Genomic DNA, 27,302 nt, shown 5'->3' with positions numbered 1-27,302 from the left:
CTTTTATTTAAAATATTTTTTTTTGTGTAAACTGTTTTTAAAGTTAAAAAAACTTTTTTAATAAAGGTTTGAAACCAACCAAATGGGCATTTTTATTACAAAAAAAACATTATAACTCGGTGTAGTGTGGGGTGGAAATACTGCTGGAGGGGCTGCGGGACACTTCGACAATGGGAGTGTGGAGAGAGGACTGGGATCGTGGTGGGGAAGGAACAGTTAGAGGTGATGGTGTGGAAAAAGCTACAGAATGGGTGGACATGTGGGAGGCAGAAGAGGTGGTGGGCGGTGGAGTGGAGGGTTGGGCAGGGACTGTAGGAGCAGATGATGTTGATGGAAAGTTGTATGGGGAAGGAGTTTGGTACGGGGAAGGAGTTTGGTACGGGGAAGGAGTTTGGTACGGGGCAGGTTGCTGGAAGTGGGGAGATGTCTGGTACTGGGGAGGTTGCTGGTACTGGGAAGGTTGCTGGTACTGGTGAGGTTGCTGGTATGTAATAGGAGGGGGAGGATGGAAAGTGGCTGGAGGGGGTGCAGATGTAATAGGAGGGGGAGGATGGAAAGTGGCTGGAGGGGGTGCAGATGTAATAGGAGGGGGAGGATGGAAAGTGGCTGGAGGGGGTGCAGGTGGAGGAACTACAGTGGTGGGAGGTGGAGGTTGGGAGGTAACCTGCTGTAGAGCACCGTGGCACGAATGCATTACATGCATCTGCTGGGTAGGAGATAGTGTTGCCATGCGCTCCACAACAGACCTGAAAAAGGTGTGGTTTGGCGAAGATCTTGCTTCTGAATGCATGGTTTGCAGAAGTGTCTTCACCTCCAGAATGCTGGAGTTGATCTGCTGAAAGCCTGCGGAGATTTGCTCTGACAAGACTTTTAGACAATTCTGGAAAGATGCATTCAGATGCAAGAACTCTGGCGCATAACTCTTTTCCTGACCCCTCTGCCGCTGCCGCCCAGTACCCGCAGGTGTACTAGAGGTGGCAGGGGCAGAAGGGTGGGGTAAAGGGAAAGCGATCTCCTCACCAGCAGCTTCATGTAATGTAGACGGCCACGATGCTCCTGTGCTGGTGGATGGGACAGATGGGTCGAATGTGTGGGAGGGCTGGGAAGGTGCAGATGTACCGGGGCGGTCGAAGTGTCCCTCGGTGCCGGTCTCCTCAGGGATCGCCTCAGAAGGGTCCAATCGTGCAGGCTCCCGAGTGCTGCTCACCGTGCTGTGGAATAAAGAGAAAAAAAACAATTAAAATACTGACATGGTATGGCCCTGGCTGAAAAAAAAAAGTTACATCTAACATTTTTTTTCACATGTGGTGTGTAATATTTACCTTCTAGTGACCATTGTTTCCCGGAGGAACGACAGGGCTTGTGCGTACTTGTACTTGCTCCTGCGTCCTCCAGATCCACTCGGGGCCCGCATCTCTTTATTGAACTCCTTCTTGAAACGATCCCTCACAGACCGCCACCGATTCACAATTCTGTTCCCTGAAACGAGAAAGGAGTGGTTAGTATACAACATCAGTGTTTCACAAACTCCAGTCCTCATGGTCCCCAGGGGTCATGTTTTCAGGATTTCCATAGTAAATAGAAATCCTGAACACATGATCCGTGGGGACCACGAGGACTGGAGTTCGGGAAACACTGGTTTACATCAAGCAACCGGTACTGTATATACTTACGCTCTTTAATCTGGGCCCGAACATCGAGGTCCTCCCAGCGGCCCACAAGGAGCGAACAGATTTCCTCCCAGAGTCGTCGGGTAACGATAAGGTCAGCGTGGCGGCGGTCAGCCATATTCCAGAGCGGCTCCCTTTCTCTGACGAGATCGATGAGGTGGTCCACATCGAGTCCTCCATCCTCACCGTCAGAGTCGGGAGCACGCTGTGAAGGCTGTTAAAGAAAAAGACAAAAATAACATAATTAGCCTCCACAAAAGAAATGAAATAAAAAGTGCAAAAAAACAAAGCAAAAATATTTATACTTACACGCTGGTGACCGCCGCGTTGCTGTCGCCGACGACCCTGGGAGGCACTGCGAGGACCTCTTGGCCGAGCACCAGATTGGGAAGACTAGAGAAGAAAACAAAAAATGTTATGTCTTTGGATGTAGGCATTTGTTTGCTGTGTGTGGTCTGCAGAACATTGTTTTCTATGTGTTGTGTGTAGTGTGATGTTGTGTTTCTGCGTTTGATGCAAAAAACTTACCAATTGTGAGCCCACTCCAGGTGTCTGTCCACCCCTTCCTTCTTCTTCTGGGAGCTCCTCTTCATCTTGTGAATCCTGTTTTGAAATAAAAGGCAATGAATTGACATATATTACAGAGATGATGGATTTTGGAAATAAAAACTTACCGTCAAACGCTGACGATGCGAGGGAGGGCTCCCAGAAGATGATGTGCTGTCTTCCTGGTGGCCACACTCCATGCCTGTGGGTGGTGTTCCAGCTGCTGCCATTGCTGCTGCTGCTGCTGCATCTATTGGGCGGCTGTTGAATAAAGAGAAACAAAGGGCCAATGTATATCTTGATATTCAATAGCCCTAGTTTGGAGGAATGGGGGATTTGATAATTACCGTCTCTCATCTGCTGCTGGCCTCCCCTCCTCAGCATGTTCCATTTGCTGCTCCATTTGGGGTGGTGGTGGTGCTGATGGTGCTGCAGTGGTCTCCTGCCTTCTCCTGCTGCGCTTGGTTGCTTTCTTGGGTGGCATGTTGGGTGTGGCTGTGGGTCCCACTGTCTTGCTTTTATATATGTCTTGTGGGCAGAGCTACTGAGCATGCTCAGACCAAAAAAACCGGATCCGGCCACCGGATCCGGCTTTCGCCGGATCAGGCGCATTGCGGCGCTCATAGGCTTTCATTGTGTGAAAAAGACGGACGCGCCGGATCCGGCGCGTCCGGCTTTTTCGCCGGAGACAAAAAACGTTACAGTAGCCGTTTTTTCCAGATGCCGGATCGCGACACATTGCCGGATCCGGCGAAAACCGGATGAAACGCATGGCCATCCGGCGCGATCCGGCGCAAATGCAAGTCAATGGGGGGGAAACCGGATCCGGCATTGCATTTCGCCGGATCCGGTTTCTGTCAAAAGCGCCGGATCGCGCCTGACGGCGAAAACCTGATGTGTGAAAGAGGCCTTAAAAAAAAAACATGGGCCCATCTTAAGGATAGGAAAACAGGAGAAAGGTGAGCCTAAGGCCTGTTTCACACTTCAGTTTTTGTCCATCAGTCAAGATCCGCCGTTTTGCAAAAAAAACGGATCCGCTATTTTGTTTGGCGGATCCGTTTTTTTCCCATTGAGTTGCATTACTGGCGGATCTTGACGGACGGCCATCCGTTGGATCTGTTTTTTTGCGGATCCGCCAAAATTTTGCCGTCCGCCGACATGCCCGAACGGACCATGTAACGTTTTTTCGGGCGGCAGGATCCGCACTTCAAACTGCGCATGCCCGAAAGACTTCACTCAGCCTGAAATTTAACCCTAAAGTCTGTTCTGGCGCCTGGAAAAAAAAAATCTCTCTCTCTCCTCCCCGGGCTGTGGTTCCTTTAAAATTCTTAATTCATCGGATCCGTCAAAAAAACGGTCCGGTGGCATCCGTTCACATCAGTTAGCAACGGATCCGCTTTCCGCCATTTTGGCGGATTTTAACTGACACAAAAAAATTGAAGTGTGAAACAGGCCTAATTCTTTAAGAGGTGCATGCCACTCACTTAATAAATTAGGTGCATGTTATCAATGACGTGTGCCTACGTGTGCCTCTTCAGAAATGTTACTCCATTCAGGGACTGGAAAACATTTCTGGTGTAAGTTAAGCCACTAAAGTGGAATAACTGTTGAAAAATTGCCAGGCGGGCTTCATCACAGCCCATCCCACCCATACTCCTACCACTTTGGCCGACTGGGACTAGCGTGAAAACGCCAAAAGTTTAAATATTTTACAACTTTTCAAAGCATTTTAAGCCAGAAATCTGTAAAAAAAAAACCCACTTTGTTAAATGGGGCCATAGTGTTTAAAAGGCAGTTTCTGACATTTCATTAAGGCCATCAGGGCTCAAGCATGATACTTGATCCATGTACAAGGATTCTTGTTGATTTAATGTTTGCAGCTTATTGGAGATGTCCTTGGGAATCTGTTAGACTGGTAGTGCAAAATGTTCACTAAAAGAGTTGGGGAACTGAGCAAAGTGTCTGGACATTAGAGAAGTGCTCATCGATTCTCTTGAGCAATTTTTGGTTTGTGTGGCCTATGTATTGTAAACTACTGTGAGAGCATTGCACCTAGGATTTCACTGATTGAGCGCCTTTGCCGGCTGCCGCAGTGTTTTCTTTGACTGGTTTCCCTGAGGTCAGTGATTGTTTCGTGATGTTGGTCTACTAGGCATTGCTCCCACCTAGCCAGAATCCTACTCCACACTGATGAGGGGCAACACCCCGAAACAACTGTCTGTGGATGGATACCTGGTCTTGGTATTTCCCTTGTCATATCTGTAAACTCGTAAAGAGCTGGATATTGACTTAAAGGGCCACTTAATATGGTGGTAATGGTGGTTTCCGAAAGGAGCCACCTCTTGGCTGGGTCCTTCCCTGGAGGAAGATCTAGCTAGTCCCGTGTTTGAGACTCTTAAATGAGGCTCCACGGACTTTATTTGCATATTCGTATTTCCCAAGGAGCATTGCACCTAGGATTTCACTGATTGAGTGCCTTTGCCGGCTGCTGCAGTGTTTTCTTTGACTGGTCTCCCTGAGGTCAGTGATTGTTTCGCGATGTTGGTCTCCTAGGCATTGCTCCCACCGAGCCAGAATCCTACTCCACACTGATGAGGGGCAACACCCCGAAACAGCTGTCTGTGGATGGATACCTGGCCTTGGTATTTCCCTTGTCATATCTGTAAACTCGTAAAGAGCTGGATATTGACTTAAAGGGCCACTTACTATGGTGGTAATGGTGGTTTCCGAAAGGAGCCACCCCTTGGCTGGGTCCTTCCCTGGAGGCAGATCTGGCCAGTCCTGTGTTTGAGACTCTTAAATGAGGCTCCACGGACTTTATTTGTATATTCGTATTTCCCAGGGAGCACCTAGGATTTCACTGATTGAGCGCCTTTGCCGGCTGCCACAGTGTTTTCTTTGACTGGTCTCCCTGAGGTCAGTGATTGTTTCATGAAACTACTGTGAGAGGCATACTGCATATTTAGAAGTGCAGATGAAGAAAGCTTTGATAGGGGACATTTCCTTCATTTTTGTGTAGCTTAATATTTTTGCTCTATGATTAATGCTGTTGCAACACTCACACTGTTTGATTCTGCACTTGTAAGCACCAATGAGTGTAGGAAATTGACTATTTCATTTTTTGACTTTTTCTTACGTAAACGGCTAAGAACCAGGAAACTGGATACAGTCAAGGATCTTCTGTTTGTGATTTTGGGTGGGAATGTAAGGTGATTTTTCAGGATAGGTTCATTACACAGAATGTATCAATGATGTGGTAAACTGTTTTTGATCACAGTGTAACCAGCATTGTATGTTGAGATGAAATTGGGTTTGAATGTTGTCTTTTAACTGTTTGTGTTTTTGCTTAAGTAGTTTAACACTGTTGAGAGTTCCTTGTAGTAAACGGATTGAATAACTTTTTGGGTTCAAGTGATTCTTCAAAACGCTGGTCAGATTCAGAAAAATGATGAAGTTGGAACATTTTCTCCATTCCTTTATGAGCCGTTTATATGGAATAGTTTTAAGGCACAGTGGGCTGAGGACACTGATGACATCAACAGAGCTGATATCTTTCTTCACAAAGATCAATAAGTCCAGGAACTCTATTTTGTCTGAGGAGACAATGGTATGGCAGGGTAGGTTCACATATGTAAGTGTATTTTCAGTCCGTGTAAAAATGGACAGCACATGCATGGCACTCAGAGCAATGTTTTTCAGTAAAGTAGTTCATATGAGCGATTTTTTTTCACAGACCAAATCTGAATGTAAATAAATTGCAGCATGAACTCGTTTTTTCCATATGTTGGAGACTTGCCCAATCAAAATTGTAGGTGGGTGTGCAGAAATAAAAAAATGGATCCCATAAGGAAAATCCATATATCTTCCAATTTTTACCGATACATTGCAATGTTTTAAAAGGGTTGTTCCATTAACAAAGTACATTTTAATCAATAGATCATTACACAGTCATTACACAGTACACAGCACGGGCACATTCCTAAGATTCTTTGCCGCCAGACTCTGGTAGCAGTGGCACAATAAACAAGTGCAGTTTCTTTTTTGTGTATAACAAACTGTGCTTGAGGACTGGAATTTTCTGAAAGGGGCAACCCTTTTAATATAGTGATCAATTGTGAGATCAGGTTAGTTCCCGCCATATACATTTGTTTTGCATGAACCTATAACTCTCAGTATGTCTTTAACAATGGTAAAGAGATACTGGCAGTTGTTGTTGAAAGCCATCATTAGACCGAGGACCATCCAGGAACCAAAGTACTGGTTATACAGAAGCAGTATTTAGTCCCAGATAACTTACAGGTGACATTTTCTCTGACTGGAGTCCATCTGATCCCTTTCTTCTCTTTCATTTTGTCCTGACACCATGGTAACTTTTCAACTCCACTTTTTGCCTCTGGAGATCTACAAATTTCTCTCTTCTTTGGTCTTCGGCAGCACATCACGTCATAGTGCCTCTAAAAATAACAGTGCCATTATTATGTCCCTGAATAAAAAAATTTCTCCTACACTGTGCTCATGAATAAATAATTGCACCCCACTGTGCATCTTGCACAAAATAAGACTCTCACACCATCCCAGTTATGGTACATAGCCTCCACAATGTCCTCTCCTTTAAAATATTGCCTCCACAGCATCATCCCTTATGAAGTGCAATCACCCCACAATTTGCCTTCATGAACTATAATATCCATACTGTCCTCTCTTATGAACCATGGCCTCCACACCATGACTGCCACACTGTTCCTCCTTATAAACTGTAGCCACCACACTGTCCACCCTTATGAGCTATAACTGTCACACTGTTTGCCCTCATTGGATATAACCACAACCTGTCTACCCTTATTGGCTATAACTGTCTCCCTTATGAACTGCAATCTCCACACTGTGGAGTTTGTATACAAATTGCTTTATTATGTGGCATAGATATTGCACATCTCTTCTGCAGAGCTAAGAATGACATCATCATTTCAATCGTAATTCCTACAACAAGAATATTCATATGCTTCACTGTTGGCAACCTACGGAACTGAGATGCATTACATCTGTATTAACAGGAGATGATGCCCTCTTTTATTAAGTTAGTGAGTGACAGATTCGTCCATCAGCCTCACGTATAAAGATGCATTATTATGCCTATGGGGATTTCACAGTCGAAATATAAAACTCTGTAAATGCTGTAATATTTGTGCAGTGTCTACATAAATAAATAACCAAGATTATTGTATATTCGCTCATGGGGTTAAATATTTAATTGCAAAAGTGTATTCAAATTAGATATAACCTTTTGAAATTGAAATTCAACAAATTCAAATTATCGAACAGTGGGAGGTTTCCTATTGGTGAATTCTGCTTGTTTTAATGTGTTTAAAGGGACTCTGTCAGCAGAGAATGAATGTCCAAACTAAGTACAGGTCCTTGGTGTTTTCTCATCTATCTCCACCCTTCTATGTCTCTGTGAAGCCAGAGCTGTCAATCAAAGACGAGAGGGGGTGGATATTGAGGGAAAACAAGCAGGTGGGAAGGTGTATTTAAATGATTGTCCCTCAGGTCATTGAAGTTCTGGTGTGCAGAGTTACGAGCCTCTACACGACGACTCAGCTGATCCCAAAGGTTTTCTTTGGGATTCAGGTCCAGAGAAAGTGCAGGCCCCTCCATTTGAGGTACCCCAGTCTCCAGCAGCCGTTTGCTAATGATGTATCCTTGAAGAGCTGAAGCATTGCTGTCTATGGCGATAAAATTAGGTCTGTGTTGTTCATGCAGAGGCACAATGACTAGATTAATGATGGTATTCAAGTAGTAGGGGCTTGTCACTGTACAATTCACAAATTGTATGGCAGTTCTGTAGTGACTGGACACCTGGCCCACACTGTAACACCAACACCATCTAATTAGTTCATCTAATGACAACAGTGGTTCTCCTTGATGTCTCCAACATTGCTTGTGGCCATCATTTCTGCTCAGCATGAATCAACTTTCATCATTGAATGTGCCCACTGGTCCCTTGTCCCACAAGACAATGACGCCTGTGCCTGATGATGTGGTTAGGTAGTCAGGTACCCTTGAGAGATTTCTAGCATGCAGACCACGCTGACGAAAATGGTTTTGAATGGACTCATGTGACAAGTGAGTCTCTCATCTCGCCTAAAAGTGCTTTGACTGAGTTGTGTGCATTCATCTTCCGGTTCGGAAGGCCATTGTTCCCAATGAAGCAGTCAGTGTGGAATGTAACCAAAGGACCACTTCTTTCCACTTCTATGCCTTTCTGTGACTCTTCCAGTCTCGGTATCTTTGTTGCAACCTGCTGATGACTAGAGATGAGCGAATTTGTTGGGATTTGGTTCCAAATAGAATAGGAATCTAATATTGTTTCTGCAATATTCGCTGAATATCATTAGAGTCAATGAGAGTAGAAATTACAGAATATATTTGGAACCGATCATAAGACATACAGTGGGTTCGGAAATTATTCAGACCCCCTTAAATTTTTCACTCTTTGTTTTATTGCAGCCATTTGGTAAATCCAAAAAAGTTCTTGAATTTTTCTCATTAATGTACACGCTGAATCCCATCTTTACTGAAAAAAAAACAGAAATGTAGAAATGTTTGCAAATTTATTGAAAAAGAAAAACTGAAATATCACATGGTCATAAGCATTCAGATTCTTTGCTCAGTATTGAGTAGAAGCACCCTTTTGAGCTTGTACCGCCATGAGTCTTCTTGACAATGATGCAACAAGTTTTTCACACCTAAATTTGCAGATCCCCTGCCATTCTTCCTTGCAGATCCTCTCCAGTTCCATCAGGTTGGATGGTGAACGTTGGCGGACAGCCATTTTCAGGTTTCTCCAGAGATGCTCAATTGGGTTTAGGTCAGGGCTTTGGCTGGGTCAGTCAAGAATTGTTACAGAGTTGTTCTGAAGCCACTCCTTTGTTATTTTAGCAGTGTGCTTAGGGTCATTGTTTTGTTGGAAGGTGAACCGTAGGCCAAGGATGAGGTCCAGAGCACTCTGGAAGAGGTTTTCATCCAGGATATCTCTGAACTTGGCTGCATTCATGTTTCCTTCAATTGCAACCAATTTTCCTGTCCCTGTAGCTGAAAAACACCCCATAGCATGATGCTGCCACCACCATGTTTCACTGTTGGGATTGTATTGTGCAGGTGATGAGCAGTGCCTGGTTTTCTCCACACATGCCTCTTAGAACGTTTTGGTGATTATTCTATCTTCATCTCATCAGACCAGAGAATCTTATTTCTCATAGTCTGGGAGTACTTCATATGTTTTTCCGCAAACTCTGTGTGGGCTTTCATATGTCTGGCACTGAGGAGAGACTTCCATTGAGCCACTCCGCCATAAAGGTCTGACTGGTGAGGGCTGCAGTGACAGTTGACTTTGTGGAACTTTCTCCCATCTCCCTACTGCATCTGTGGAGCTCAGCCACAATGATCTTGTGGTACTTCTTTACCTCTCTCACCAAGACTCTTCTCCCATGATTGATCAGTTTGGGTGGACGGCTAGGTCTAGGAAGACTTCTGGTGGTCCCAAACTTATTCCATTAAAGATTATGGAGGCCACTGTGCTCTTTGGAACCTTGAGTACTGCAGAAATTATTTTGTAATATTGGCCAGATGTGTGCCTTTCCACAATTCCATCTCTGAGCTCCTTGGCCAGTTCCTTTGACCTCATGATTCTCATTTGGTCTGACATGCACTGTGAGCTGTGAGGTCTTATATAAAGTAGACAGATGTGTGCCTTTACAAATCAAGTCCTATCAGTTTAATTAAGCACAGCTGGACTCCAATAAAGGAGTAGAACCATGTCAAGGAGGATCACAAGGAAATGGACAGCATGTAACTTAAATGTGAATGTCTGAGCAAAGGGTCTGAATACTTATGGCCATGTGTTAGTTTAGATTTTCTTTTTTAATAAATTTGCAAAAAATTCTACATTTTTGGGTTTTCTTTCAGTCAAGATGGGGTGCAGAGTGCACATTAATGAGGAAAAAAAATGAACTTTTTTGAATTTACCAAATGGCTGCAATGAAACAAAGAGTGAAAAATTTAAAGGGGTCTGAATACTTTCCTTACCGACTGTACATTCGGCACGAATAGTGTTCGAATATGGCTCCAATATGGCAAAATCAGATTCGGGGCCAAAATCCAAACAAATTCACTCATCTCTACTGATAACACTCTAAGCTCACTGGCTACATCCATCTGAGAATGTCCTGCTTGAAGCCTAACAATGGCTTCAATTGTTAGTTGTTGACCTGGTCACATGATGTCAAAATGTGAACCGCATGATTAGGAGGACTGCTTAAATGCCCATCCTAATTGAATCCTGAAATGTATTGGCTGATTCATGGAGCAAACACTTGTTGTGAATTTTGCTATTAAGCTCCTTGTTAGGGAACAGCAAGTTGTGTAAAAAGCACTGAAACATTGAACAGAGATGGTCACATGAAATTCACCTGAAAAGGTTAGAGTGCATTTTAGGATCATCCTGAAATTTCACCTGAAAGCAAAATTAGTGAGTGAGTATAAATGTGGTATCACTGTAATTGTACATACATGAAGAATAAAGCTGTCATATTTCTTTTACCACATGGTGAATGGCATAAAGCCCCCTGGAAAAGACACTTATTGAAGTACTGTTTTTTGTTCATGCTGCCTCACAAAAATAGGAATAGAAAGCGATCAAAAACGTTATATGACCGAAAATGGTACCAATAAAAACTGCAACTTGTCCAGAAAAAAACAAGCCCTCACATGACAGCACAAATGTTGAAAAATTATAGCTCTCAAATATGGCAATGCCAAAATGTTGTTTTGCAAAGAAACTCATCTTTTAGTGTGTAATAGCAGCAAAACGAAAAAAAAAAACTATATAAATCCAGTCTTGGTGTAATTGCACCAACCTGAGCAATAAAACCATCTAATCACATGTACTGCACAAGAGATGGCAAAAAAAATAAATAAAACCAATTCTTCAACTGCTGTTGATTTGTTCATTCTGCCTCACATTGATCGCAGTAAGGCTCAGTTCACATTTATCCTGCACTCTGTGCTAAGCACTTACACCTGTGTTTCCATGTAAATCGCTGAAATACATGATTAAGATGGGAGCCTCAGTGGAATATTCCCTATAATGAGGCAGATGGAGACACTATAGATGCATTTTGGCCTGCAGAAAAGTGTGGTCGACCACAGTTTTGTTCACCTCTGAAAAGAAGGACACCACTGGAAAGAGGCCAGCTGGAGCCCAAAATAACTCTGCTGCCTCATCATAGTGAATGTATCCCTCAGGAATTGCATCATTCAGAAATTTAGAAGGAAATCCCAATGTAAGTGCTTCGCGTAGAGTGCAGGATAAATGTGCTCTAAAATGTAATGTAAAATGTTTCCAAAAAAATCTTCAACTCAATCCACTAAAAAAACAAGCCTCCACTCAGGTCTGTCATCGGTTAATGGAAAGATAGAAGGCTTCCATCTTACTGGTAGCACAAAACCTCTGGAGAAGAGCAATGGCTCATCACCCCCCCAAAAGAAATCAAGTGAATTCTGAGTTCCCAAATCAAAATGAGATCCCTCCCTTCTGAGGCCCTCTGTGAGCTTGCAGTAATCATTCTTCTTTGGCATTTTTGTAGAGATGAAAGACTGCTTAATTCGCAGTCCAGGTCTCCAGAATCATGAGCTAGGCAAAATGTATGGGTAATACAATGTATGGTTATTAAGGTATGTATGGGAAATTTTCACTCAGCAACATTCAATGATGATTGTTTCTGGCAAATACTGGAGTAAAAATCTTCACTGCGCCCGGTGATAAATTCCCAAAGTGGTGTCATATCCAAAATGGGGTCACTTGAGGGGGGATTCTGCTCTTCTGGCACTTAGAGGCTTTGTATACAGTCATGACTGAATTTGTAGGCACTCGTGAAATTATTCCAGAAAATGAAGTATTTCTCCCAGAAAATGATTGCAATTACACATGTTTTGTTATACAAATGTATATTTCCTTTTTATTATTTGAAATAACAAAAAAATAGAGAACAGAAAAGGCAAATTGTACATAATTTCAAACTAAACCCAAAACTATGGGCTAGGCAAATTGTTGGCACCCTCTACTTAATATTTGGTTTCATACCATTTGGAATAAATAACTTAAATCCATCACTTCCTATAACCATCAACAAGCTTCTTAGACCTCTCAAATGATATTTTGGACCACTCCTCTTTTGCAAACTGCTCCAGGTCTCTCATATTTGTAGGGTGCTTTCTCTCAACAGCAATTTTAAAATATATCTACAGGTGGTCATGAGATTTAAATCTGGTCTTACTGGTGGCCATTTCAGAACTCTCCAACATTTTGTTTCCATCCATTTCTAGATGCTTTTTGAGGTATGTTTGGGGTCATTGTAGTGCAGAAAGATCCATGACCTAAGATGCAAACCCAGCTTTCTGACACTGGGCACTACATTGCGACCCAAAATACTTTGGAAATCACCATATTTCATGATGCCTTGCACCAGTACCAGAGGAGGCAAAACAACCTTGAAACACCTTTGAGCCTTTACTATATTTGACTGTAGGCACGGTGTTCTTTTCTTTGTAGACCCCATTCTGTTGTTGGTAAACAGTACATTGATGTGCTTTACCAAAAAGCTCTATCTTGATCTCATCTGTCCACAAAATGAGTTCCCAGAAGGATTTTGGCTTACTCATGTACGTTTTGGCAAACTGCATTCTACAGTCCCCCTGGGTCTCCTGCCATAGCATTTCATTTCATTCAAATGTCAAAGGAATGTTCACTCTGACACTGAAGCACGCTGAGCTTTCAGGACAGCTTGAATTTCTTTGGAAGTTGACCATATTGCGTTTCAACCTTTCAACAATCTTTCTTTGGTGTTCACATCCAGGGAGATTAGCTAGAGTGCCATGGGTTGTAAACTTTTAGATTATGTTGTACACCATGGACAAAAAAACATCAAGATATCTGGAGATGGACTTTTAACCTTGAGATTGTTGAAATTTTGTGCAATAATTTGGGTTCTTAAGTCCTCAGACCGTTCTCTTCTTCTCTTTCTGTTCTCCATGCTTGCTGAGGCACACAGACACATAATGCAAAGATTAAGTCAACTTCTCCCCTTTTTATCTGGTTTCATGTATGACTTTCATATTGCCCATACCCGTTAAATCACATGTTTCAAACAAAGTTGTTTATCCACAATTGTGGAAAGGTGTTAGCAATTTTCTCTGGCCCATTTTTTGGGTTTTGTGTGAAATATTTCCAATTTACCTCTTTGCTCTGTGTTTTGTGTTTCAGTGCACACAAAGGAAATAAACATGTGTATAACAAAATATGTGTAATTGCAATAATTTTCAGGGAGAAATACTTCACTTTCTAGAACAATTTCAAGGGTGCCAACACTTTCGGCCATGGCTGTATGGAGTCCACAAAGTATTCCTCCAAGAATCAAATAGCGCTTCTTCCACTCCTAGTCACTTGATGTGGTTAAGCAGTACTTTACAATCACATATGGGGTATTGACACATTCAGCAAAAATTGTGTGAGAAATTTTGGTGCCATTTCTACCCATTGTTGGTGGATTGCACTAAATAAAAATAAAAATTAAAGTGCAATCGCAACCTGGGGTCCACCGCACAGAGATGTATAACTGCTGCTAACGAGAAAATAATGGTGGAATGAAGCAGCGAGCGATCACAGAGGGGTAGTGCAGAAGGGTTGAGCTTGCTCTGTAACTGAAACAGATGCTAAGCCAAAAGAAATAACTCAAATGACACTAGGTACAAAACCCTGTTGGCTTCACAGAAAAGTACAGCACACAGGTTGGGCTTGCTCTGTAACTGAGCTGTGCTAACTGCACACATTAACGAGACAGATGCTAAGACAAGCGGAATAAACCATAAGAAGCTCAGACTCAGAAGGTAGACAAATATACACACGTGCAGACAGAGTGGCAGAGTATCCTCACACCCACCAAACCTGAATGATACTAGCATGCTCGCATGCACCGCTGAGAGCCTTTTAAACCCAAAGCTCCACCCCAAACACTCACGTCCAGCTGGCCATGACCATCGCCTGCAGGCCAATCCGGAGCTGCCACATCACCAGAGCAGCTAACACCTGACCACGAATGAGAAGACACCATATCACGGACATGCTCAATAAGATGATCTCTGGACTTGGACTTCAGAGCACAAGGCTGCACCTGTATATCATTGGTTACCATAGACTTGGCTGTAGAGCCAGCAGTAACCAAGTGCATACCATGAGCCTATGCAAGACGCCAGGACTGACATCTGTGCTGAGCAGCAATCCCGGCGGCCGGACCAGAATGGGAGACAACAGCACCAAACAATGCTTGGGATCTATCCCCCGCAGCGGGAGAATCCAGGCATCTAAATCTCCTATAAAGATTAGCTCCTTAACAAATTCAGATTGCATATGCTACCTTAAAATAATTTTTAGTTTGAACCCCAGTCAAGCTTAACCCCTTCCCTCCATTGGGCGTATTAGTACGCCAATGTAGGACTCCCGCTGTTTGGTGTGGGCTCTGGTACTGAGCCCGCACCTTTCCAGGCACATGTCAACTGACATATACAGCTTATGTGTACAGCTGCTGGTAGAATCGTGATTCACCCGTGGCTGTTAACTAGTTAAATGCCCCTGTCAATCTCTGATAACTCGCGCTTCCGGCAAGCGCATCGGAAATCCTACCCATCGGTGACCTCATCACGTGAGCATGGGTCACCGATGGGTTGGCATGACAACCAGAGGTCTCCAGCAGACCTCTATGGCTGTCAAAGCCGAGTTGCTCTGAGCGCCGCCCGGTGGTTGGTGCTCATAGCAAATGAGCATTTCTGCTGCATACAGGCGATCTGTATGTAGCAGAGCCAATCAGACAACTGCAGCTTCTGGTCTCCCATGGAGACTATTGAAGCATGCAAAAAGTAGAAAAAATGTTTTTAAAAATAAAAAAATTAAAAAAAAAGAAAAGTTCAAATCACCCCCATTCACCCAATTCAAAGTAAAACAAAAAAAATCAAACATAAATATATTTGATATCGCCGCGTTCAGAATGGTCGTTAAGAGTTTAATAAATAAATACCACCACATTTTATCAAATCAAATTATATGAAAGATCCAGTCTTGCCACATAGATTTCTGTAAAATATACATTTTTTCCAGTTCAGTCTGACTCAATATATGTATGTGTATATATATATATATATATATATATATATACTGCTCAAAAATATAAAGGGAACACTAGTCACTGTTACTGAGCAAACACCTGGATGTTAGTGACCTTCCTATCACTTCCACCTGTTGTTTATTCCATTGGCACAACAGCAGGAGAAATTGAATCACAATCAGTGTTGATTTCACAGAAGTTTGACTGACTTGGAGTTACATTTTGTTGTTTAAGTATTCCCTTTATTTTTTGAGCAGTATATATATATATACACATATACATATATATTATGGCATATTCTTTGTGAATAAGCCATAACTTCTATTTTCATCTCTTGGAGAACACAACTGAAGATAAAGTATTCTATTGCGCTCAAAACAAATGCCTTATCATATACATTGTCAATATAATCAATTAGCTTGTATTAATAACTGGGAATTATCCATTACAGAAAAGCATATAGAAAAGCAGGATGCTTCATATCGCTATTAATACATAGACAGGTGCCAGAATGGGAAGATCTCAGTGGATTTTCTTACTGATGTGGCTCTTACCTTAATGCGTAGCTCTGGCACCTGCAATACTACAATCTTCTGTTTTGCCATTATCTTCTTTGTTTCGTTAATGCGAGCTGTGACAAAAAAGTGTAACGATGCCTGATCCACGATATTGCTCATGTACTCGCCAGCTTTTATTTGAACATCCACAGTTTTAGCTAATGGAAAAAAAACGAAATGGAAGAGAGAAAATGCAATTTACATACTGAAGTGGTCATCTGAATTGAATTTACGAGAATCACAAAGTATGTACATTCATCTTGTTTGTTGCAGGTAACTAAAATGGTAATATGCGCAAATTCCAGCTCTTCACACTCAACACAACAGCAAGGAATACGTGTGCTTGACTAAAGTATCTATTGTGGCTGGGGCTCTTTCCAGCCTTCAGTCATATAATCTGCTGATAATAAATAGACTTTAATGTAAATCACCTCAAGTAGGGTTGGCAATGTTACAAAGAAGTTGAAGAGAATATAAAGAGATATCATTTCTCCAAAACGGGAATCCAATTTCCAATTTGTGCTTTATGAAATTGCAAACACGTTGTTAAAGTGAAATATTTTGTTCTCCTTTTTCCTTTAATGATTTTACATCCGGTGAATTTTTTTGTAGTTTGTGATGGATGTAAACATATACACAGGAAAAATGTATTTTTCTGCTCTGTATGCTATGTATGTGTATATACTGTATGCAAAGTAGCCTTACATATTGTGCAATGTGTGCAGATACGTTTTCTTCTACATTGAATGTTCCCATATTTGTCATTGTTTTCTCTTTGGTCTAATTATGATTGATAAACTATCGATTTATACCAAAAGTATAAATAGATATTCACCAGAAATTAGTAAATGTTTTGAAATTCGAATTCACCAGCTTCATTGAAAGGGCCAAGGACCCAATCCTATGCAAGGTCTTTCCAGGGGAATTGATACTTTAAAACTTAATTTCACTTCTAGAAATGAAGAAGAAGCAAAGAAGGAAGAAAAATTCTAGCCATGGATACTCATGATTTTTTGTTTGAGTAAAATATTTGCCTATTTTGCCCATCCCTGCCAAATCCTATGGAGGGTCCTACACAGTTGATGAGCAAAGAAAGATTAAAAAAAATTTGCAGTCATGATAGCTCACGATTTTTTGTTTGAAATCATTTAACTTTTTTTTTGCCAGTGAAATAATTCTGTGCAGATTGTTACCTGGGGAATTCACCCCAGTTTATGCCCAAAAACTTATTTTCAGCAAATATAATGGCTGGTGAAGCACCGATCACTTTCTTCAAAAAATAATGGTGGCTACATTTCTTCCATAGAGGCTGATCCATAATTTTGCAAAAGCAGTACAATCCAGGTACAGCATCAATTGTGGTGAACTTGGCCATGTGAGAGTTGAGTTTCTACATGAAAGCATGACTGGATTCATATTTCTTGGGCACACATTTAATTCTGACAACACAATGAAGTTAGAAGAGGAAGGGAACTGCTACTAGAGGATGTGGCCTGGCTAATAGAAAGGCATCCAAAAGAAGAAGAGTACTTGTTAACATTGCTAGTCAGTTTGCTTTCCCAGAATTACAGGTAGTCATGATTCATGTGCTGAAAGATAGCTGCATTTTCTAGTCGATTCATAGCTAAAATACCCACAACTTATTTTCCAATTGGAGTGCTTGCACGGTAGGTAATTGGTCCTTTGGCAACATGGAAAATAAGTTCCATAAAAAAGATGTGCATACATAGGCCACAATTACCACCAGAGCGTTCAAGCACTATGAGCCTTATCCACCAACAACAGTCATGGCACCAACTACTCCGGAGTTGACCGGAGATTAAGCAAATCTGTCCCTGGAAGATCTTTTGGCTGGACATTGGCTCAGCTCATTAAGGCTGATGCTACCACCCTACTCCTCAGATGACATCACCTCACTGACACCCTAATCTACTTCTCAATTCTTGTTCATAACACCTTCCTCATCATTCTTCATTTGTCTAACAGATGCCTGAATGTGTTAAAACGTCTTGAGCTCTTTGTTGTGCTGTTTGATTCCCATCTGTTGATTTATCGTGATTCAGAAAGTCTGAGCCTGTACCACCCCAGCAGACAGAGGCAACAAAACAGCTAATAATTTTAATTTTGTCCTCCATATACTCCTGCTACATGTTATCTGAGTTTAAAGACTAACTATTCATCTCATGCAAAAATCAACTGGAAGAAGCTGTTGTTGTGAAATATGTTCCTTAGCCCCAGCATGATGTGGTTTAGGGGACCAAGGAGCATAACAGATAAGGGTGTTATTGACAGAATTGAAAGCCCATTATGTAAAAGATTAAGTGTTACAGAAGTAGAGGAGGTGGACTGTGCAAAACACTGATGAAAACTGATGGTGTCATTGCCAGAGGTAACATCATCCTACTGTGATTGAGTCAAGTGATATTCCATATATTACATTTTGTCCTTTACTTCCTTCCCACTAATTTGCTTGATGAACGGAAACGCGGCTCACTGTGACCTGAATTTTGGAATATTCCTGATGATTGGTGCCAATGATGGCAGTGGCTTTGCCACTATTAAGTTTCATATTCTTAGCAATGGTATGTTAATTTTCCTATAAAGTACCCCTTCCATAGCCGTTGTCACTTTTTCCTTTATCATACATTTATACACAACAAGTATAATTAGCAATGATACTTGACAAAAAGGACTTATAAAGAAATGTCAGCAACACAATGCACAAATGTTGTAATGCTACAACAGCCCATAGGATTGGTCTGGTGTGTAAGGGTCTAAAATGTGATTAATTAAACAGGTGTTAAAACAGACCTGCACAATAAAATACATAGATTTTCCCCTTCACAAAAGGCTGTAACAAAAATAATGTACATGCTCAGAAAACAAAATGATGCAAAGAGACAAAATATTGTTGTGATTTTTACTATTGTCAAATAAAACTGGTAAAAGAGGTATACAAAAGTTAAAGGTGTAGATTTTTATAGTTTTCTTATGTTTTCATAACACTATTTTTGCTCCTGAACAAAAATGTTGTAACATAAAATGCTATGTCGCTAGGTACATTCTCAAAAAGCAAAATACAGCAACAGCCTAAAGCATTGCTGTGGCATGTAGGGATGTGATACCGAAGTAGTAAAATAAGTATGCAAAAAGTTTAAGGTGTAGGTTTTTTTTTTACATATATTTTTACACTATTCTCCCCCATTAAAAACGTTTAAAACAAAGAATTATACAGTGCTAAATTATATGCCCTATTAATGTAATCTATGTATTATTCAAAGACTACTATTCATATATTCATATATTCTGTCTTTAACACTGAAATTGTGCACCACACTCTGCTCAATGTTTTAGCTTTTTCTATCCATAAGGCTAATGCTGAACTGTTTGCACTGAGGTCATCTTTATTGTCTGTAACAACCTAAAATGGCTTTTGCACTTGCAGCCTTAGCTTTTATAGTGCCTCTAATAGTCCCTCCTGATTGGCTGTGCAATACCATGTGATGTGATAACTGCAAGACATTATGAGGAAGCTCGCATAGGCGCACTCGAGAACATGTGAGCCTTCTCTGGTTGATACAATCCTTGGCAATGTGTGACATGGTGCCAGGAATTTTTTGGGGTGATTTCTGTGAATCAAATTGCAAATTGTTTGAATTATCTGGAACCTGCAATTTTCATGTAATTCGACAAGACGTCCAACATCTCTAATAACCACGATAAACCACTCAATCAAGAAACTTATTCATAATGTATTTTCACATTTTTTAAAATGGGGTAGCACAGAGAGCCGCCGCTGCCCCAGCACAGAGTGCCGCCGTCCCAGCACAGAACGCTGCCACCACCACAGCACAGCGTGCCATACAGCACCGCTGCCGCAGCATTTGTAACTATATTCCGACTATAAGACTCACCCCCATTTTCCCCAAAAAAAATTTTGGGGAAAAAGCACGTCTTATAGTCCGAAAAATGTGGTACACACTTTATGAAAATATTATGAAGTTTACTAAAGGGGTTCGTCGGTTTAGAAAAAAAATTCAGTATATGGCTATCTCCTGAAACCAGGTGATTTTAGGGATTCCGCTGCTGGTGGCCCTCTTCAGTCATCTGTTTTTTAAGAGAAAACAATATGGACTATGTATTTTCTCTGCAATGCTCATGCACAGTAAATAAAGAATTGCATAGAGACCAGTGAATTCAATGTGCATCCATTTATTTTATTGAATACAACTACAGAACTGCATGCTGGATTTTGATTTATAGACATGGATCGTAAACAGGGGACTACCCTCCATCAGCTTCAGCATGATGTAGCAGAGTTTTAACCGCTAAGTGACAGAGCCAATTTGGTACTTAATGACCAAGCCAATTTTTACAATTCTGACCACTGTCACTTTATAACTTGCGTTTATTTATGAAAAAAACCGGAAATTTGGCAAGAATTTTTTACAATTTTGCAATTTTCAAACGTCTAATTTTTGTACCCTTAAATCAGAGAGTGGTGTCACACAAAATAGTTAATAAATAAAATTTCCCACATGTTAACTTTACATCAGCACAATTTTGGAAACATAAGTTTTTTGTTAGGAAGTTATAAGGGTTAAAAGTTGTCCAGCGATTTCTCATTTTTCCAACAAAATTTACAAAACCATTTTTTTAGTGACCACCTCACATTTGAAGTGAGTTTGGGTGGTCAATATAACAGAAAATACCCAAAAGTGACACCATTCTAAAAACTGCACCCCTCGCAGTGTGCAAAACCACATTCAAGAAGTTTATTAACCCTTCAGGTGCTTCAAGAGAACTAAAGCAATGTGGAAGGAAAAAAGGAATATTTTACTTTTTTCACAAAAAGCATACTTTGGAACCAATTTTTTTCATTTTCACAAGGGCATCAGGAGAAAATAGACCACAATATTTGTTGTGCAATTTCTCCTGAGTACGCCAATGCCCTGTATGTGGGGGAAAGCCACTGTTTGGGTGCATGGCAGGGCTCAGAAGGGAGGGAGCACCGTTTGACTTTTTGAATGCAAAATTGACTGGACTCAATGGCGACCTGATGTACCTAAACAGTGGAACCCCTCAATTCTAACCCTAACCCCAATACACCCTAACCCTAATCACAACCCTAAACAACCATAACAACAACACTAACCCCAACACACCCCTAACCATAATCACAACCATAACCATAACCCTAACTACAAACCTAACCCTAACACACCCCTAACCCTAATCCCAACCCTAACCATACAGTCATGGCCAAAAGTATTGACACCCCTGCAATTCTGTCAGATAATACTCAGTTTCTTCCTGAAAATGATTGCAAACACACATTCTTTGGTATTATTATCTTCATTTAATTTGTCTTAAATGAAAAAACACAAAAAGAATTGTCCTAAAGCCAAATTGGATATAATTCCACACCAAACATAACAAAGAGGGCGGACAAAAGTATTGGCACTGTTCGAAAAATCATGTGATGCTTCTCTAATTTGTGTAATTAACAGCACCTGTAACTTACCTGTGGCACCCAACAGGTGTTGGCAATAACTAAATCACACTTGCAGCCAGTTGACATGGACTAAAGTTGACTCAACCTCTGTCCTGTGTCCTTGTGTGTACCACATTGAGCATGGAGAAAAGAAAGAAGACCAAAGAACTGTCTGAGGACTTGAGAAACCAAATTGTGAGGAAGCATGAGCAATATTAAGGCTACAAGTCCATCTCCAAAAGACCTGAATGTTCCTGTGTCTACCGTGCGCAGTGTCATCAAGAAGTTTAAAGCCCATGGCACTGTGGCTTACTTCTCTAGATGTGGCCAGAAAAGAAAAATTGACAAGAGATTTCAATGCAAGATTGTGCGGATGTTGGATAAAGAACCTCCACTAACATCCAAACAAGTTCAAGCTGCCCTGCAGTCCGAGGGTACAACGGTGTCAACCCGTACTATCCGTCGGCATCTGAATGAAAAGGGACTGTATGGTAGGAGACCCAGGAAGACCCCACTTCTTACCCCGAGACATAAAAAAGCCAGGCTGGAGTTTGCCAAAACTTACCTGAAAAAGCCTAAAACATTTTTGAAGAATGTTCTCTGGTCAGATGAGACAAAAGTAGAGCTTTTAGGGCAAAAGCATCAACATAGAGTTTACAGGAGAAAAAAGAGGCATTCAAAGAAAAGTACACGGTCCCTACAGTCAAACATGGCGGAGGTTCCCTGATGTTTTGGGATTGCTTTGCTGCCTCTGGCACTGGACTGCTTGACCGTGTGCATGGCATTATGAAGTCAGAAGATTACCAACAAATTTTGCAGCATAATTTAGGGCCCAGTGTGAGAAAGCTGGGTCTACCTCAGAGGTCATGGGTCTTCCAGCAGGACAATAACCCAAAACACACTTCAAAGTCCAGTAATATCTTTACATGAATAGTCTGTTTCTCTCTTAAATCAGAGCTGTAATTGATATGCAAATGAGACTGAAGTGCTAATTTTATATCTGAAGCCCCTGTCACTCCAGCTCTGACTGATGACCTTTTTGCCTGAAGTCACTCTGCATAGAGACAGTAAGTTAAAGGGACTCTGTCAGCACAGAATGACTGTTCAAGTCTCACCGCTCGGTGTTTCACGACAGGGCCATTAATTTACAGTGGTGTGAAAAAGTGTTTGCCACCTCCCTTATTTCCTATTCTTATACATGTTTGCCACACCTAAATGTTTCAGATGAATAATCAAATTTAAATACTAGACAAAGATTATGCAAGTAAACACAAAATGCAGTTTTTAAATGAAGGTCTTTATTATTAAGGGAAAAGGAAATCCAAACCTACAGGGCCCTGAGTTAAAAACTGATTGTCCCTAAACCTAATAACTGGCTGGGCCATCCTTAGCAGCAAAAACCGCAATCAAGTGTTTGTGATAACTGGCAATGAGTCTTTTACAATGGTCTGGAGGAATTTTGGTCCACTTATCATTGCAGATTTGTTAAAATTCAGCCACATTGGAGGGCTTCTGAGCAAGACCCACCTTTTTAAGGAAATGTCACAGAATCTCAATAGAATTAAGGTCAGGACTTTGACTAGACCACTCCAAAGTTTTACTTTTGTTTTTCTTAAGCCAATCAGAGGTGGACTTGCTGGTGTGTTTTGGATTATTTTCCTGCTGCATAACCCAAGTGCACTTCAGCTTGAGGCCACGAACAGATGGATATTCTCCTTCAGGATTTTTTAGTACAATGCATGGTTCCATTTACCACAGCAAGTCTTCCAGGTCCTGAAGAAACAAAAGATCTCCAGACCATCACGCTACCACCACCATATTTAACTGTTGGTATTATCTTCCTTTTCTGAAACGCTATGTTACTTCTACGCCAGATGTAATGGACATACATCTTCCAAAAATTTCAACTTTTATCTTGTCAGTCCACAGAGTATTCTCTTAAAAGTCTTGGGGATCATCAAGATGTTTTGGGGCAAAACTGAAACGAGCTTTTATGTTCTTATTGCTCAGCAGCGGTGTCCCTCCGCATTCAATTGTATCATGGTACCGATACAGTTTAAATCAATGATGGAGGAAAGAGTCAGATGACGCTCCCTCTGCCATCACACCCCCTCTGCCTCTGATGCAATGGGCTCACAATGACGTCACTTCATAGTGTGCAAGGCTGTGGCGGCAGTAGGGCAGCTGAGAAGCACTTCAGAAGCCATTATACTCTATGAAAGGGCTGCATTATACTCTATGTTGTGATTGCATTATACTCTATGAGGAGGCTGCATTATACTCTATGAGGGGGCTGCATTATACTGAATGAGGGGACTACATTATACTCTATCTGGGGGCTACATTATACTCTATAAGGGGTGCAGTATACTCTATGAGGGGGCTGCTTATACTCTATGAGGTGGTGCATCATACTCTATGAGGGGGCTGCGTTATACTCTCTGAGGTGGCTGCATTATATTCTATGAGCGGGCCTGCATTATACTCTATGAGGGGGACTTCATTGTACTCGATGATGTGCCTGCATTATACTCTATTAGGTTGCTGCATTATAATCTATGAGGGGGCTGCATTATACTGTATTTGTTTGCTGCATTATACTTTATGAGGGGGTTGCAACTCTTTGAAGGAGGCGGCATAATGATCCATGAGGGAGGCTGCATTATACTCTATCATGGACTGTGGGGAGTGCAATATCCTATATGTACTTTATGGGACCTGCATTATACTATATCAAGGACTATGGGGAATGCATTATACTATATGAAGAACTATTGTGTGCATTATAATATGAGGAACATATTGTACTATATGGAGGACTATGGGGGTGCATTATACAATATGGAAGACTATGGGATGCATTATACTATGCATTATACTATATTGGGGACTATGGGGAGTGAATTATACTATAGAGAGGATATAGGGAGCATACTATACTATATGGAGGACCATGGGGAGTGTATTGGACTATGGGGAGTTTAATGTATTATATGGAGGACAATGGGGAGTGTAATGTATTATATGGAGGAATATGGGGAGTGTATTAAAGTATTCAAGTATATGGAGGGATATGAGCATACTATACTATATGGAGGACTATGGGGTGTGCGTTATACAATATGGAGGACTATTGGGTGTATTATACTAAACAAGCAAAATGCTGCCTATTCATCGAGTGATTGGATTGTATATGCAGGAACAAAAATCATTGTTCTCAGCAGCACATCGCCCTGTGAAAACTGCATATACGGTATACTGCTGATAACATGATACTGTATGGGGACAGATTGATCTACTTGTGATCATTCAGTGCCCATCATTCTTCGTCAGGTATTGTAAGTAGGCCTGGAAACAAGAGTCAAACAACTTCAATATTGTTGATCACGCTCGTTTAATGGCCTGAACTCAGTGCATATAACCAAAATGTTTCTGTGTGATGGTGCAATATGTTAAAACTTGGAGCTCCACTATAAACTTTTGCACAGGGCCCCACTTTGTCTAAAACAGGCCCTGTCTAAAGGAACCTGCCAGCAGAGAATGACTGTTCAAACTAAGTCTCACTGCACGGTGCTTCACGGTGGAGCCAATATATATATACTGTATATATATATAGACCTTCCCACCTGTTTGTTGTCCCTCTATCTCCACCCTCCTTCCTTATTTGATTGACAGCTCTCGCTTCATATATCAAGAGAAGTGAGGAGATAGATGGAAACCAACCAAGTGGGAAGGGGTATATAAATATTTGGCCTCACCAAGATATATTTGGTTTGAACAGTCGTTTTTTGCTGACAAAGCCCCTTTAAGTATACTAGGCTGTGCTAGGCAGGGAATGGTGCTGGATTGCCAGAGGCTTTAGATCTACAATATACCTTTGGATATAAATTCAAACACTGATTTCTCAGTAAGGCCGGGATCCCACATGCAAGAAACACGGCTGAGTCTCTCATGTTAATGTCGCCGGCACTCGGGAGCGGAGTGTGCGGGTCCATGTATTGCTCCGATCCAGTGACGATGGCAGTGCCGGGTACTAACATGCGAGACTCGGCCGTGTTTCTCTCATGTGTGATCCCGGTCTAACAGAGGAACAGACTGGCCATGTAAAGACATTTCTGGACATGTCTTTGAAATATCTACACATGTGAATAAATAGTTTGGTAAAATCCTGCTGACAGATTCCCTTTAAAATGTTTGATAGGTAGTGCTCCTCTGGCACGCCTGTTGGTAGTGTGAAGTTCCTATGATCCTTGTTGCACTTTTAAAATGGGATGTTGCAGCTGCAAGGAGGAGCAGTAGAAAGAATGAGTGTGTCTCTCTAAGCCAGTATGCTCAACAATTTTCACATCTCCTATATATTACAAAATACACTGTGTGAGCAATTAATTGGCAATTTGTATTTTTTTATGATTAATTTAATTATGGAAAAACTGCAGTGCATCAGTCAATCTAAAAGGTTAATAAGCCTGAAACTTGAATATTTAAGGCAGTTAAAGTGAGATTTGGTCTTTCTTAGCTTTTGTCTTTCTTATGTGTGCATAATTATTGGCAACTAAATTAAAAATGTATATTTTCCCATCTCAATTGTTAATTTTCAACTGTTAACGTGAGAACAGTTGAAAGTGTCTATCAGCCATATCCTCCTTTTTCACCTCTCGTATCCTAAAACTCAACGTAGACAAAACTGAACTCATTATCTTTCCTCCATCTCACGTATCTTCCCTACCCGATCTATCTATTATGGTAAGCGGCATCACGCTCTCTCCCGCACCTGAAATCTGCTGCCTCGGAGTAACTCTCGACTGCCCTGTTCTTCAAACCACACGTCCAATCTCTTGCCACCTCCTGTCGCCTCCAACTCAAAAATATTTCCAGAATCTGTCCCTTCCTCAGTCCTCAATCTACTAAAAGTCTTGTACATGCCCTCATCATCTCCCGCCTTGACTACTGCAACACTCTCCTCTGTGGCCTCCCTGCTAGCTCTCTAGCACCACTTCAGTCTGTCCTCAATTCTGCTACCCGACTAATCCACCTCTCTCCTCGCTACTCCCCTGTCTCCCCCCTCTACAAATCCCTCCATTGGCTCCCAATTCACCAATGCATCCAGTTCAAACTACTAACACTGACCTACAAAGCCATCCACAACCTATCCCCTTCCCTATATCTCTGAACTAGTCTCCCAATATCTTCCCTCATGTAATCTTTGATCCTCCCAAGACCTCCTACTCTCCTCCACACTCATTCATTCCTCACACAACCGCCTCCAAGATTTCTCCCGAATATCCCCTATCCTCTGGAATGCCATGCCTCAATACGTCCGATTATCCACAACCCTCGGATCCTTCAAACGGAAACTGAAAACCCATCTTTTCAGGAAAGCTTACAGCATGCAATGACCATTCTGCCGCCTCATCACCGCCTGAGCTGCCGCCTCATCACCACCAGAGCTGCTGCACCCCCGACCTTCTGTTTCTTCAACACTATCCCGTAGAATGTAAGTCGGCAAGGACAGGGTCCCCTCCCCTCTGTACCAGTCTGTCATTGTAAATTTGTTTACTGTTAACGTTATCTATAACTTTGTATGTAACCCCCCTTCTCATGTACAGAACCATGGAATTATGGCGCTATATAAATAAATAATAATAATAAAATACTCAAAATGTAAAAGAAAAAAGGTTTTTAACATTTCCCCCAAAAAATCAGTTACAGTACTTTTCAAAGACAGCCATAAGCCTTCCATTCATGGAGTCTGTTAATCTCTTAATCTGTTGACAATCAACTTTTTTGGTAGCACCAACCAGAGCTTCCAGACACTGTTCAC

The 27,302-nt window shown here is 41.5% G+C and overlaps 1 protein-coding gene across 1 annotated transcript in view; it reads right to left on the bottom strand.

Annotated features, from left to right (window-relative positions):
* F13A1 (coagulation factor XIII A chain) overlaps positions 1-27,302 on the bottom strand; it is a 309,831-nt gene that overhangs the window by 23,185 nt on the left and 259,344 nt on the right. The window contains exon 13 of the mRNA XM_073567328.1: positions 15,985-16,145. Coding sequence (XP_073423429.1) covers positions 15,985-16,145 — 161 coding nt within the window. The remainder of the gene's footprint in view (positions 1-15,984; positions 16,146-27,302) is intronic.

Source organism: Dendrobates tinctorius, unplaced genomic scaffold, assembly GCF_039654945.1.
Source record: "Dendrobates tinctorius isolate UK_male_01 unplaced genomic scaffold, ASM3965494v1 ptg000004l, whole genome shotgun sequence".
Lineage (NCBI taxonomy): Eukaryota > Metazoa > Chordata > Amphibia > Anura > Dendrobatidae > Dendrobates > Dendrobates tinctorius.
This window is presented reverse-complemented; position numbering and strand designations above follow the sequence as displayed.